The sequence below is a fragment of the Vipera berus genome (genome assembly GCF_964194415.1).
Source record: "Vipera berus genome assembly, chromosome: 1".
NCBI classification, from domain to species: domain Eukaryota; kingdom Metazoa; phylum Chordata; class Lepidosauria; order Squamata; family Viperidae; genus Vipera; species Vipera berus.
The window spans coordinates 184,507,896-184,523,008 of record NC_138202.1 but is presented as its reverse complement, the minus strand read 5'-3'; the positions used below and the strand labels follow the sequence as shown (position 1 = coordinate 184,523,008).

At 36.5% G+C, this 15,113-nt stretch overlaps 1 protein-coding gene across 6 annotated transcripts in view; it reads left to right on the top strand.

The window, feature by feature from the left end:
- The window catches only part of FN1 (fibronectin 1), a 162,893-nt gene that overhangs the window by 14,642 nt on the left and 133,138 nt on the right, over positions 1-15,113 (top strand). For all 6 annotated transcript variants that reach the window (XM_081313321.1, XM_081313320.1, XM_081313319.1 and 3 more), the window contains exons 7-12: positions 6,470-6,628; positions 8,359-8,550; positions 9,162-9,341; positions 11,886-12,062; positions 12,422-12,574; positions 13,559-13,687. In XM_081313321.1, the coding sequence (XP_081169447.1) occupies positions 6,470-6,628; positions 8,359-8,550; positions 9,162-9,341; positions 11,886-12,062; positions 12,422-12,574; positions 13,559-13,687 (990 nt within the window). The remainder of the gene's footprint in view (positions 1-6,469; positions 6,629-8,358; positions 8,551-9,161; positions 9,342-11,885; positions 12,063-12,421; positions 12,575-13,558; positions 13,688-15,113) is intronic.

Genomic DNA, 15,113 nt, shown 5'->3' with positions numbered 1-15,113 from the left:
GGAGGGGGTTGGGGTTGCAAAAAAAAAGTCAAGCATATAATGTGATGTCTTGGGGCCATACTAATGAAAAATTTAGTTTTTTTTAATTGAAAAGTTTTACAGTACATTTTATCTTTAACAAAACAAAACAAAACCCCTCCCAACCCCCTCCCCTCTTCCCAACCCTCCCCAACACCTCCCTCCCTCCCCCTCCCCCCTCCCCGACTTCCCAGAGCTAAATACAAGGTATAAAAGTAGAAACCATCATAATCTAACATATGCAAACAACAATAAACTATTAAATCTATCGCACTTTAACTCTTATAAAACAACTACAAGCAATATAAATATCACATCAATACTTATTCAAATGCTAAATGAAACTTTTTAGTCCCATATTTATTCTGGATGTAATCAATCCATTTTTTCCACTCCACAATATATATCTGTTGCGAATGGTCTTTCAAATACGCTGAGATCTTTGCCATTTCCGCCAGATTGGAAACTTTTAAAGTCCATTCTTCTATAGTCGGCAGTTCTTCCTTCTTCCAGTATTGCCCTACTAAAAGTCTTGCTGCCGTAATTAAATTCAACATCAACTTAATGTCCACACCAGTAGTGTCAGTAGTAATGCCCAGTAAAAACAATTGCGGACAAAACTTTATCCTTTTCTTAAATATCTTCTGCATATTCCATCAAATTTTAATCCAAAATGCTTTAACCTTTTTACATGTCCACCATATATGAAAATACGTTGCATCTTCACCGCCACACCTCCAACATTTAAAATTTAGTTTTAAACAAATTCTAGTTTGAATTACTTGGAAATAATTGCATAACATATGTCATTTTAACAACTTACTCTGTGAGGTCAATGGTCTAATAATCTTCCCAACTGTGTATGTAATATTACCTTATCTTTCCTCTTTCCATTACAAGATGTAGATGTTACCATCCCCAAAACAAATGAAATTGCTGCACCTGATTAATGTTTTGTATGAACACAACTGCTAAATTCAGAATAAGACCATGGCTTCTAAGAAAATATGTATTGGACTGAGTTATACCGACTGACTCAAGTATATGTTAAAAGAAAGTATTGTACTATTATTTCCCATGGATCTCATCCATAAATAAATAAGTACCCACAGATTCTAGCATAAGTGATATTTATATACTTTCAAGAAGATACATTTTATTCTGCTTTTTTGATCTGTCTTAGCCTTGCTGTTTCTTGTTGATATTTCTTTCACTTACGTATGTCTATAAGATCATAGAATATCTTGTTTTCTCTATTCTGAACTTTGTGCTAGCAGTCATGGAAATATGAAAATTATCAGAAAAGCTAAAGCAAGCCTTTTATTTTGGAAAACATAGAGATATGTCTTTGAATTTTAGAGGGCTCAATCCTCTTCAATTCCAGGCTAACATTTATTGTACCTACTGGATATTAAGAAGCTAGCTTAGATCCCAAGTGAAATTTATGAAAGTTTTGATTATATCTTCAGACCCTCTTTGAAGGCATTGAGAAGGTTCCACTAAACAATATAGAAGTACTTAGGAAGACAGTATGAAAATTTAATTCCATAGTTAAGTTACTATTAATTAATGAATAAACTTACTTAGTTACTCTTTCTCAGGAGGTCTTCTCCTTTCTGCATTATTCAGGTGAGTCTCCCAGTTTTTTTGAGTAGCAGATGACTGCATGGCAATGGAAAAATTTTCCTTTGGTGAATTTCCTTAAATTCTAATCCATTATAAATAAGATTGTCATATTAAAGATGAAAGAACCTAAAGTGAATCGTTGAAATATTCTTTCTTCTATGAGGATGCTTGTGATGAAAAATTACTACAGCTTGGATCCAATTGTATGCAAGATAATCACTGACATGCATAGCAAGTATTTAAAAGTATAGTCATTGGTTAAGTAAAAGCCATGTTTTAAGCTGTTTTAGGACATACCTAGTCTTTTAGAACTTTTTTGTGGTGGATTTTGAGATGATATTGTTTAGCTTTTAATTGAGGATAACAACTTTTCTTAATATAACGGTCAATTATATAAAGTAAATCCTCAGTTTGAAATTAAATTTTAAAACCATACAAGCAACACTTTTATTTAGTGTTTTTCTCTGACTGTAAACTTGTGGAGGAAAATATGTGTCCAGGTGTCAAATGAGAAAGTTACAAGGATGGAATGTTCTCAACTGCCAGGAAAAGCATAATCAAATGAATGACGTTGACAGTATGTTTTAATATAGTATATGGCTCAGTGTTTTAATACAGTATATGGCCCAGAAATCTGTTGCTGAATTCAATGGGAATTCTGATTTCTTTTCTAAATATTTGTTATTTATACTGTTTGAAACTAAAACACTTGGCTTTGTACGACATTACTATTTATTCAAAATGCAAATGTTTTATAGAATTATCTCAGCACACATATTAAATAATTCATTACCTGTAACAGGAAAATCAGGGTAAGCCATCATTTCTTAATGATGTGCATTTGGGCAGGTTGCATTTCTGTGTGCAGCACTTTCTCTTTGAATTTTATAATAATATTGATCAGTACCACAATTTCTTAACATAGCATAGCATTGTTTAGAATCATGTACATTTGGAATAAAGTTTGAAACTTTTCTCAGTGTTTTAGATTCCTTTATCAGGTATCTTCTATGCATTTGTTTCCATTTTCCCAAAATTTGTAATATTTCTTTCTACCCCCAATTAACACTCAGTTTCTAAATATATCTAGTTGGGACTAAGAACTTTGAGCTTAATTCTGTTTAATTCAGAGTAAATGTGTTTAAGTTTGCATTAGAAAACTACATTGTTTTTATTTATATTTTGTTTTATTAAAGTATATAATTACTGAAATGGTGGAGATAACCCTTGTAAGTATGGTCAACTCTTAATCATTCAGCTGGTTCCCAGTTTTGAATATTTTAAAAAGTTTCTCCATTCATATAGCTGACCAACTTCTTGGCAAATTCACATACTCCCATCAATTTGGCTTCATGTCTTAAAATTTTTCCTCATATTCATTTTTTTGAAACCCAGCAGCTGAGTGACTGGGATGATGTAGCAATTTTCTTCCAGAATTGTGTCATAACAAATGGAACAGAATTTCTGTGTAGAGGGGAGAAATTTATCTCAGGGGGAGAGAAATTATTGATCTCATATTTCTGTCTTTCTATTCAAAGTTGATTTTATTTGTCCCAAAGGTGCTTTTTAAAGAGGCAACTCTGGACTTCGTTGTTTTTCTTTGAAGAAGTTTCGCTTCTCATCCAAGAAGCTTCTTCCGCTCTGACTGGATGGTAGGGAATAGAAGGATTTATATTCCTGGCAAACAGCTGGTCATTTGCATTCTTTTAGAGAGTCATTGAGGCCACTTGTAGGTTTGTCTGTGTCCTCAGGGTCACCTGAGTAGTGCAAATGTGTGTGGAGCCTTTTTGGAACTGCTGAAAGGACTGCGTTGTAGACTCAAGATAGATGATGTTATATCCCTCCCCTTCTATTGAGAGCACTGTTCAGTTTTGACATAGATGGTCTTTGACCCCTCTTTCAGTCTTCTTTGTCCAAAATGTGAACTTTGCTGTCTTCAAAAGAGTGGTCTTGGTCTTTGTCATACATGCACACTTTGTCAAGTGTGCATATATGTTGTATTGGCTGAAGATACTGAGCTCTTCAGATATTCCTGCAATGTATGGAATTGACAACATTGCTTCATTTATTGTTCTCTTCTGTTATGGAGGAGCTCCTGCTGGGTCTTTTTTGGGATTTGATGAAGGCCCAGTTGGGATAGCCACACTTTCTGAGGGCTTCCTTGATGTGTTTTAGTTCTTTTTCTTTCCCATCTTTGCTGGTAGGCAGGACTTCAGCTCGGTGGTTTAGGGTTCTGATAACTCCCATTTTGTGCTCCAGTGGGTGGTGAGAATCAAAATGTAAATATTGATATGTGTGTGAGCTTTCTGTAAACTTCACTGTCTTCTTTAATATGTATTGCATAGTCCAGGAAGGCTAGACTATTTTCCTTAACATTTTCCCATGTGAATTTGATGTATCTGTCCACAGAGTTGATATATTTAATGAATGCTTCCAATACCTGTGTTTTGATCTTGACCCAAATATCATCCACATAACTACACCAGTGAGTGGGTGGAATTCCTGTGAAGGAGTTTAGGGCTTTGGTTTCTACCTCTTCCATGTAGTGATTTGCCACAATGGGGGACACAGGTGAACCCATGGTGTAGCCATGTTTTGTCTGTAGAAACCTTCATTGTATTTGAAATAGGTAGTTCAGCATGGCACATATGTGGTCTGGACTCAGGTTGGTTCTGCCACCTAAGGTGCTGTCTTGTAGCAATTGCTTCTTCAGTACCATGACGGCTTCAATTGTTGGAATGCAGGTGAAGAGGGAAGTCACATCATAGGAAACCATGGTCTCATCCGGGTCCAGTTTTATTTTCACAGGACTTCACCAGCAAGGTTTCGAAACTAAAACTGGACCTGGATGAGACCATGGATGACTGCTACAAGACAGCACCTTAGGTGACAGAACTAACCTACCACAGACCACCTATGTGCCATGCTGGATCTCTTCCTGACTGCTGCCTATTTGCAGGAATATCTGAAAAGCTCAGGAGGATCTTCAGCCAACACAACATACATGCACAATTTAAACCCAAGAATACAGTAAAGGCAGAAGTTTGTCTACTCCAAAGATAAAACACCCAGACTCAAACTAAGCGACATGATATATGCAGTAAAATGCAGTGAGATGTGCAGATCTGTACATTGGGGAGACAAAATAACCACTTCATAAATACATGGCACAATGTAGGAGAACAAACCCATCAGGACAAGTTTCAGCAGTCCATCTACATTTAAAAGACAAAGTCACTTTGGACAAGAGAGGAGAGCTGGCTTGAAAGAGGGGTCAAAGAGGCCATCTATGTCAAAACTGAACAGCTCTCTTTCAATAGAAGGGGAGGACTGAAACATCGTCTATCTCCAGTCTACAACACAGTCCTTTCAGCAGTTCCAAAAAGTCTCTACACCCATTTGCACCACTCAGGTGACCTTGAGGTCACATATAAGCCTCCACAACTCAATGACTCTTAAAAAATGTAAATGACCAGCTGTCTGCAAGGAATATAAATCCTTCCATTCCCCACCATTCAGTCAGAGTGGAAGAAGCTTCTTGGATGAGAAGTGAAACATCTTCAAAGAAAAACAAGAAAGTCCAGTTGTCTCTTGAAAAAGCACTTTTGGGACAACCATCACCTGCATGACTAAGAACCTCCATAGATGTTGATTATTTTTTTTACTTATTTATAGAATTTGTATAGCCAGCTATCTGACAGCAGTGATTGTAGGCGATGAACAAAGGTTTAAGAACAAGAACAGCAATATGATTTGTAAAAATAAGCACCCCAAAACTAAAATGAAACATCCATGATTTTTTTTTAAAAAACGTGCACTTCCAATAGGTCAAACAAGAACTTAAAAACCAACCAACAGTCTTGAATGCCTGAGGAAATAGCCAGTTCCTTAATGCTTGCTGAGTCTGAGCCATCCAAGGCTCCAGGAAGCTGCTGGTCCATTGGGCAGGCAGTGTGGCAGAGAGGTGCAACTCCTAGGTCCCATGAGATAAGATTGCTTAAGAGTATTCTAATAGCATGAGCAGAGTACATGTAACTTGGGCAGTGTAGGACTTTATAGAGAATAATTAGCATGTTGAGTTGTATTGAGAAATTTTCTGGAAGCCAGTGTAGCTTGCTGCACAGAGATGTTACATGACAGTATCAAGGAGAGCTTTTGAAAGCCAGCTTTGTATCCTGCACAGTAATCCAGCCAGGGAGTGACCAGGGTGTGAATGATTGTGAATATGATCTCCTGATCCAGATGTAGATGCACTTGATGCACAAGATGAACTCTTAGATATGGCTGCCACTTGTCCTTTGAGCAGATCCAGAAGGACCTAAAATTGACCCAAGGAATTTGTGCCTTAGTGGAAGGCACAGAACAGTCAGTAATACCTGTGATTAAACACTGCACAAAAACGTGATTTGTTTGATTTGGCCTAACATGCTGCCTTATCTCAATTATTGTGTCTTGTAAATCATTATACATAAAACCCCAGCACCCTTTTTGTGGCTTCAGAGTTTCTCTAGAATGTCTAGAATCAAAATTTGTGGACATTTTAGTATTGGGGAATTGTTTGACAGTTTTAAGAGTTTTAATAAAAATTCTGTTCTATCTTTCCTTATGTGCAACATGGTTCTCATTCAAGTGTACTAAAAAAATCCATTTTTAATTGGAGCAGTTAAAATATGCCAATGGTAGTTTTGGATGAGACTGGATGAAAATATTGAGTACATTAAAAAAATTCAGTATCTGTCCAAGTGGATAACCATCATGAATGGGTGCAGACTGTTGAAATAGCACAGGCTTGATCCTCTGGTGTGTGGTCTCTTCCTTTCTATAGACAGATGTAATGATCAGGACACCAAGACCTCTTACCGAATTGGAGACACCTGGAGCAAGAAGGATAACAGAGGAAATCTACTTCAGTGCATCTGCACAGGGAATGGCAGAGGAGAATGGAAATGTGAAAGGCATTCCTCTTTGCAAGCCACAGGTGTAGGTAAGTGATATACCTGGATGAAGTTGGATATTTATTCCTTCTTAATTTGCCTTTATTAAAACTACCTTGGGAAATCATAGATTCAAATTCAAAGTATTCAAATTGTGTAAGATTTCAAAGATAATAAAACTCAGTGTAATCTATAAAACAACTGTAAAATCAATGTAATTAAAAAAATTCTTGCCAACCAATGAAGTCTGCTAAAAAAATCCCCACATCTAAAATCGTTAGCATCACAAAGGCGGTTTGTCAGGCTTGACTTGATTTAGTCCTTTGGAATGATGAGAACGTAACCAAAGACTGAAAGTACAGATTCAGTTACCCACAGAATGGGGTGTACTAATTGTAGTATCAATAATAGAGGAGGCATTTTGGCAGCAATGTGGAATCTGTTTTAAGGAACTGCAAAATAGATAAGTGTGAAACCATGACCATTAATATAATCTAGTAGAACAGTTTAATGGACTTTTCAGTGAAAAAGAATGTTCATTAATCTAAATTTTAAATCCAAAAATTGCCCTCTGATTTTTTTAAAAACTTTTCTTCCCAGAAATCAGCTATAGAGAAAAAGTCTTTTTCTTAATATAACTGTCAGAACCCACTCCAATCCACATCTTAAGAAAGAAAGACTCTTGGAGACAAGATTATCCAAGCAGTAACTTTTACTAAGACATAGATGATAGAGGGTATAATAGACAGGATCTGAAGAATCCCCTCACAGATCGATAATTTTAAAGTGTCCCCAAGCAAAACCCCACCCCTCAGTTCATTTGGTCAGTTCCAGATCAGTCAAATTCCAGGTGGCAAGCCCCTCATGGGAAAGGGAGAACCATCAGTCCATTCGTAGCACAATAACTCCCTTTCACATTCCATCCAGAGAAACAAACCAGAATCCCCCCACCCCCTTTCTTAGTTGCTCGTAAGATGAGAGGGAGAATGCCTCTCATAGATATTATTGTGATGGGTAACAGGCAGGCTAGATAAACAAAAAGTTACCTCTAAGGAGAGGAAATGGAGGCAATAAACTCCCATGTTTGTTCTCTTTCCTCCTTGGGAATGGCAGAATCCAAGGTGGGGGGTGAGATTTGGGTTTGCACAGAAAGAGAGTTATAAATGAAATATAAATGGATTCTGACAATAACTTTAAGTTACAGGAAGGCAGATTCCAGTAGAAGTTTCTGAAAAATAATTTGGCAGTGGAACCAGTTACTGATGAAGACCCGGAACACCTTCCTCCCTTTGCTGCCTGTGTATAAGCAGAGGCTGGATCTTCCAGGAGACTGTTTCACTGTGCAGTGGGTTGGAATTGATAAGCTAACTGGCCCTTATTAACATGAGTGTAAATGTTTTGTTATCTTCTGATAAACATAAAACAAATTAATCAAAAGTATTGTTGCATTCCCAGTAGAAATTCAGCTTTGCTAGGATGTTGAGAGGTCAATTTGGATGATTATTTTGGTCCAGTCAAAATGGTAAAAACAGTATTTTTATTAATGTTGGAAGTTTCAAAGTTCCACATTAACTACAACAGATAACTGGCTCATAGGAGACTATCAAGATTCTGTCTGTCCATTCATCCTTAGTATTACGTAGCTGCCCATTTCATATTCATGACTGGGTGGCTAACAGTGATTAAAAATAGGGTAAAGTAATCATAACCGATCTTAATCAAGTGATACTATACAGGAATTCTTACTGACTGTTGCAAAACATCGCTTTTTTATATGCAGGAAGTGCATCTGCAACTATCACAGATGTACGAACTGCACTCTACCAACCGCAGCCCCAGCCTGCTCCTTATGGGCATTGTGTAACTGACAGTGGTATGGTGTATATCCTGGGAATGCAGTGGCTTAAGGCACAGGGAAGCCTGCATATGCTTTGTACTTGTCTGGGCAATGGAATCAGCTGCCAGGAAACAGGTAGGACATATTTTAAATATTTATTGGCATATAAAAGATGTTTCAATCATTTACCCTATGATAATGCATGTTCCTATCTAATTGGCATAGGCTGGGCTGAAGGTCACTACTATATTGTGAAAAACAAGTTATCATTTATACAAGGTCATGTGATCAGTCTGGCCTTCATACGATTATGTTTATAAAAGCATGATCTCCAGGTCAATGGATTTGATATGAAGTTAGTTTAGTGTGGTTGGTTTTGGGATTCTGTTATCTTTTTCTCTCCAAAACCAGCCAGAATTGTGACTTTTTCTTTTATACAGACCCCTTCTACACCTACACCCACACACATACCCACATGCAGAGTGAAGTCTTGAATTATTATTTTTTTAAAAAATTTTTTGATGCAAGTAATATAATTTGCAACATTTGTGTGATGACAATCATTCAATCAATGTCAGTTACTGAAACGACATACTCCAAATTTTAAAAGACAGGACCCATGGTCCCACTGGTTTGAAAAACTGAGGTTTCACTATAATGTTTTTTATATAAATACTAAATATTAATTTTTAAACCAAATAACACCAGATTCTTGTGTAATTATAATGGTATTCTATGTTTTAAAGCTGTGACCCAAACTTATGGTGGCAATTCCAATGGAGAGCCTTGCGTTTTCCCATTCACATATAATGGAAGGACTTTCTATTCGTGCACTTCTGAAGGACGTCATGATGGGAATCTCTGGTGCAGTACAACCTCCAACTTTGACCAGGATAAGAGCTATTCCTTTTGTACAGAGCAAAATGGTAAACTTTTTTGAGAAAAAAAATCTCTTGGGGAGAAATAGGATGCAGATTTTAGCATACATTGGGAAAGTGTGGTCATGGAAGTATAGAATATATTAGTTATAATTTAGCATTCTTTCACATGTCTTTTTAAAATATCGGCTGGGAATAGGAGGCATGGATCTGCACTGAATAATGCATACAAGGAAAGTCTTGAAAACTAGGAAAGAGTAAGGGAATACAAAAGTCAAACATAAATCTATCAGAAAGGCTATTCAGTGCAATACATGAAATGTGTTTAGCATTAGAAAGGTAGGCTTATATCATGACGCCACCACAGCTTAACTAGATAGCAATGGATAGTCCTTCTCTACAGATGTCTTTATCAGGTAAAATGAAAACCGGTAATATTGTATACCAGATTGCAAGCTTTCCCTAGATGTCTTGAAAAGGATCTTCTTGACTATTGCCAGAGGCAGAATATTTGTTATTCCTTACTTGGTAAAATGTCATTATCCCACTATTTCTCTCTTCTGCTCCTACCCATCTCTATCCTGAGCATGCCCATTTTTACTGTATGGCTTTTAATATACCATAAATACTCAGTTTGACTCTCAGTATAAAAGTAGTTTTCTCTTCCTATTCTAAGTGATTGCTCCTTACTTTTAGACTTTCCAAAATTCTGAAATAACCTTTGTTTTTTGTTCCATGCTGAAATGAAACTGGGCAACGATGGTTTGGAGTCAGTTTTGCAATTATTTTTTTAACTAAGGAATAACTGAAGCTAATCAGTGTTAGGTGTTCGCCAACAATTGTTTTGTCATCATCTCAACTAATCCAATGAAATGTATACAGTATGCAGAAATGTTCAAAGACAAAAATAGTTTGTGCCATTTTGGTCACTTGGGTGTCCTCAAATTTGTGAGGAGGAAATGAATTAAATAGAAATAAAGCTAGTAGTCTGCATCTTTGGTTTTCTGCCCAATATATTAGGCTAGAAGGAAAGATGTCTTTTGAATCTGATGGCTGCACTGCTCTGATGTCACTCCCAAGTCAAGCTGGAATTCTCAGCCAGGTTGCCATATATGGCAGAACTAAGAACATTAGCAAGGGGCTAATGTAGTTTTTTACTCTGTGAGATCTGGAGGAATACATGCCTTAAAAGTGGGATTCATTTGTGTAGTTTAATAATTCAGTATTATTTTATTAAAAAAGAAATTGTCAAATATTTTTAAAAGACTTTTATGAATACTCATTATATAAAAGAAACATACCAAAATCTTTAGCTATATTCCTTATTTTAATGTTTGATCTTAGAGGGTGGGAACAATATAATTCTGCTTACTGCTATATATATATGGCAGTTCTTGCAAAGAACTGGATGTACAACCAGAAAATACAGTTAAATTCTGCCTCACAATTTCTCAGATTTTTTTCCCTGTGCCAGAGGTTTCTATTTTTTATCATATTTTCAGAGTGCTTGTGATTTTTGAGCTTATTGGAGGTGATTGTTCTTTATTATTATTGTTATTAGATGTTTATTCTGCTTTTTATATATTTTGGTAAAATCAAATATGATTTTAGATATGTGGTGAACATATGAAATAATTCTGCTCCCTGTGTATAATTTGGTCTCCTACTACAACCGTTCTGTGAGATAGGCTGGGCTCAGAGAGGAGGACTGACTCAAAGTCACCCAGCTCGCTTACCTGCCTAATAACTGCCAGCATTTGATACCATCATTCTGAAGCTCCCTTTTGCTGTCCACACTTTCTTGATAGTAGATTTCTTCAGTTCTGCAGTTTTTCATTAGATTGATTCAGACTTGGTAGAACAAAACTAGTTTGATTTTTTGGCAGAGAGCTACTGTATAGACTAGCTACTGACTTGCAGATGCTTTCATGCATTTTGGAACCAAGACAGAGGTGCGAGAGGCTAAGTCTCTCACAGTGGATAGAGCAAAGCATTCAGCCCTTTTTTTCCAAGGCGAGAAGTATTCAGCAGAAATAAAATGGATGTTTTAAGCCTTGTAAATACTTAAGACACCCATTTCATCCCTTAAGTTTCCTGAAGGCCCCTAACCAAATGGGGCCTGTTTGTGGCCACTTAGGAATGCAGTCCTTGACATGCAAAGGTTGGTGCAGCTCTTGAGCTGATGGAAGTTGCAAACTGAACTGACTTTGATGTGTCTCTTAATTGCTTTGGAACTTCTTTATAAATATGTTCCCACTTACATATATAGTCAAAAACCTGGAAAAATACAATTTTTATTAGATAGTTGATCAGTTAAAAAAAACCTTTTCCACATTTTACATTCTCAGTGGTTCACATAAAAATGGCAAAGATCATCATTCTTTGTTGTTTCTTTTTTCCATTTCTTAATTCATAACATTGTATTTTCTTTAAATTGTGATTTCCCGTTTGTCAAAAGAAAAAGAAGAAAAATGATTGCAAAAAAGTTTTCAGAAATAATGTTCACGAGTGTGGTATGCTGGATAGCAGATAGTAAAGTAATTAGCATGTAGCTAAGCTACAGTATTTATTTGAATAACATTTTTTTTGCAGTATTGATTCAGACACGTGGTGGAAATTCAAATGGTGCCCTGTGTCACTTTCCTTTCCTTTATAATAATCGGAATTACACTGATTGTACTTCTGAAGGAAGAAGAGATAACATGAAGTGGTGTGGAACTACCTCAAACTATGATGTTGATCAGAAGTTTGGATTTTGTCCCATGGCAGGTATATTGCACATATGTCTGTTAGGACCCAATTATTCCTTAATTCTTGGGAATTATGAAAATATTATTTGATATAAATATTCATTCACTTTGTATATACAGTTGTTGCGTATAGAGATTAGCCTCAGTAAAACTATTACAATTTTACTATGAGAATAAAATATGTGAAAATCTATTTAACACACATTCAGAATACAGGGTTCAAATGGAAGTGCTCAGAAGAAAATGGATACTATAGGCACTATATACTATATAAAATCAATATGGAAGAAAGAAAATTTCTAAGGGTTAGTGGTGTTATTTTCATGAACAAGAAGCACATAATAATATAAGCCTAATTCATTTTTATATGTTGACTAGCTCATGAAGAAATTTGTACGACAAATGAGGGTGTTATGTATCGTATTGGAGACCAATGGGACAAACAGCATGATATGGGTCATATGATGAGATGCACTTGTGTGGGAAATGGACGTGGAGAATGGACCTGCATTGCATATTCCCAGCTCAGAGGTATTTTTAGTTTGGTTTGTCATTATTCATTATGTGATGTAGCCGGTTAAGAGTTAGCACAGTATGTAATATACTGGAATTGGGAAATCCTTGGTTCTCTAAATGCAGTGGTTATTCACAGCTCAAGTAGCATGGTCAATAGTGAGGAAAGCTAATAGCTGTTTCTGAAGGGGCACAGATTATCTTTCCTGAATTAGAGTACATTTGGGAAACAGAACTATGGTGTAGGATCAATTTCATTTAACTGTTAAACTTGTTTCATATACAGCCAACAATGAGTAATCATTTACAGAACTTTGTTTTCTAGGACCTACAGCAAGAAAAAATATATGAGGAATATACTATAGTTATGTGCATGTGAAAACGTCAGTTCCTTGAAACCTCTGAGAATCATAAGCAAGGCCTTTGTGACAACATCTCATTCATAAATCTTATTTATTGAGTATGAATCTCAGATTAGTTCATCTGTCATGGAAATTATGCACAGAGCCAAAACCAATTAAAGGACATAACAAGATATGTGAATAGAATCATTGTTATTTGTAAACTATGATTCTGTAAACTAGGTTTGTGGGTTAACACCATATAATTGTCGTTTATTCACTAAATCATTATTAAACAAGGCATATGTAACCTAATGAGTGAATTGAATTACTTTATGTTATAGGTATTTGTAGCCAGCTTACTTATTAAGAGTTGCATGTGGTATGGGTTGGAGTGACTAGTCATTACAAATTTGAAGAAGAAATAATGTATTGGTGACACAAGATCTATTAAAAGATTTATAAAGAATATAAAAGTTTGTAGCAAAGGCATATCATAATTCACTTTTTAAATACTTTGTATGACATTCTTGCTTTTTTGGCTGGAAGCTTTTTGAATATAGAAAAACTATTTCATTCATGAGAGATATTGGTAAACTGAGTGGAGAACAATATGCAGCTGTGCAAAATTCTAGCCATTATTTGTTCTTTTTTTAAATAGATCAGTGTATAGTTGATGGGATCACTTATGATGTTAATCAGACTTTTCATAAACGTCATGAAGAAGGACACATGCTGAACTGTACATGCTTTGGCCAAGGTCGGGGGAGATGGAAATGTGATCCTGTTGGTAAGTTGATTCCTTTTCATGCTCGTGTTCATGTCAGAAGCGCCACGGCACTTCAGGGTTGAAAGGATTAGCCAATGATATCACCGCTGCCCAGAGGGTGATAGGGACTCCTTTCATATTCCCCTTAATGTGCCCACTGAAGTGGTATCTATCTACTCTGCTGTTGCACACTTTATAACTTCTAGGTTGGCAGGAGCTGAAGTGAATGATGGAAGCTCACCACATCATGCAGCAGCCCTCAGGTCTCAAACATGGGTTTACTGATCATCAACTCAGTGTCCTAACCATGCTTAGCATCCTTACCTTTCATGCTTAGAGCAATACACTATAAGGGGTTACCACCATGATTATGCCAGTAATTTTAGGCTGCTTCAAACTGTCAGTAACAGTAAGAATTGGGCTACAAAGGAACCTCTATGACTTAATGCTTATCTACATCCTTACCACCACCTCCAACCTCTTGCTTCTATTCTTTTTCCAGTGTTTTCTTCCCATTTGTACACTGCGGATGACAATCAAACTATTGCTTTTTTCCCTAATTGGTTGTTAACCTAGCCCTCATGTAATCCAAGTTAGATAGCCCTGTGTCTCCATTTGGAAATCCTAGAATTAGAGAACAAAGACAGAGCTCTAATACTATCTTAACTGAAACAAAATAAGCATGTTTTACATGGCTTCCACCTAGTTTTACTAAACTCATCAATAGAATCTGGGGTGGGTTGATCTAGGCTTCCACAGAAGAGGAGGGCAAGTGACAACATGTGCATCAAAACAGAAACTGCCCTTTTCATTATGGCATTTGATACAAATATATGACCAGGAGGCTTCAGCTATGGGATCAGGGTGCACATTGTCATTTTCATAGCTGGTGACAAGTACCTGTATGATTGCAGCACTCGACTTAAAACTAGTTTTTCCTAAGCATTTATTACTAATATTTAGTGTATGATAAGAACCTGACAGAAGGGAAGTAAATATACACACAATCCACATAATTATACACAAAAGTTCTATGGGGATATGGCAGTGGCCTCATAACTGGATGTCCAATTCAGCTATCCAGGCGATTGCCTCTGTCATTGCTTCATTCAGATCTTTTAGACAACCAGGGAATGCATGTTGTGGGCAATCTTAATATGTATGATAGTTTGCATATTAACAACAATTGCAACAAGGGGACATTTACCATCCCCAGTGATACAGGGCTGAGGAACTTCTGAGGGGCCCTTGGTGCTCTTGCAGACATTTCTTTACCCTAACTAGGTAACATCAGTGCTAATCTGCAAGAAAACAAGCAAGCTCAGAGAACACCAAGGACCCCTCATTTCAACCCTGAGCTATAAATATTTTTCTTCAGAGGCACTTCTTCCACTATTACACCTAATTCTGTTCAATTTCATTCAGACAAAGTAAGGCACGTCAAAAC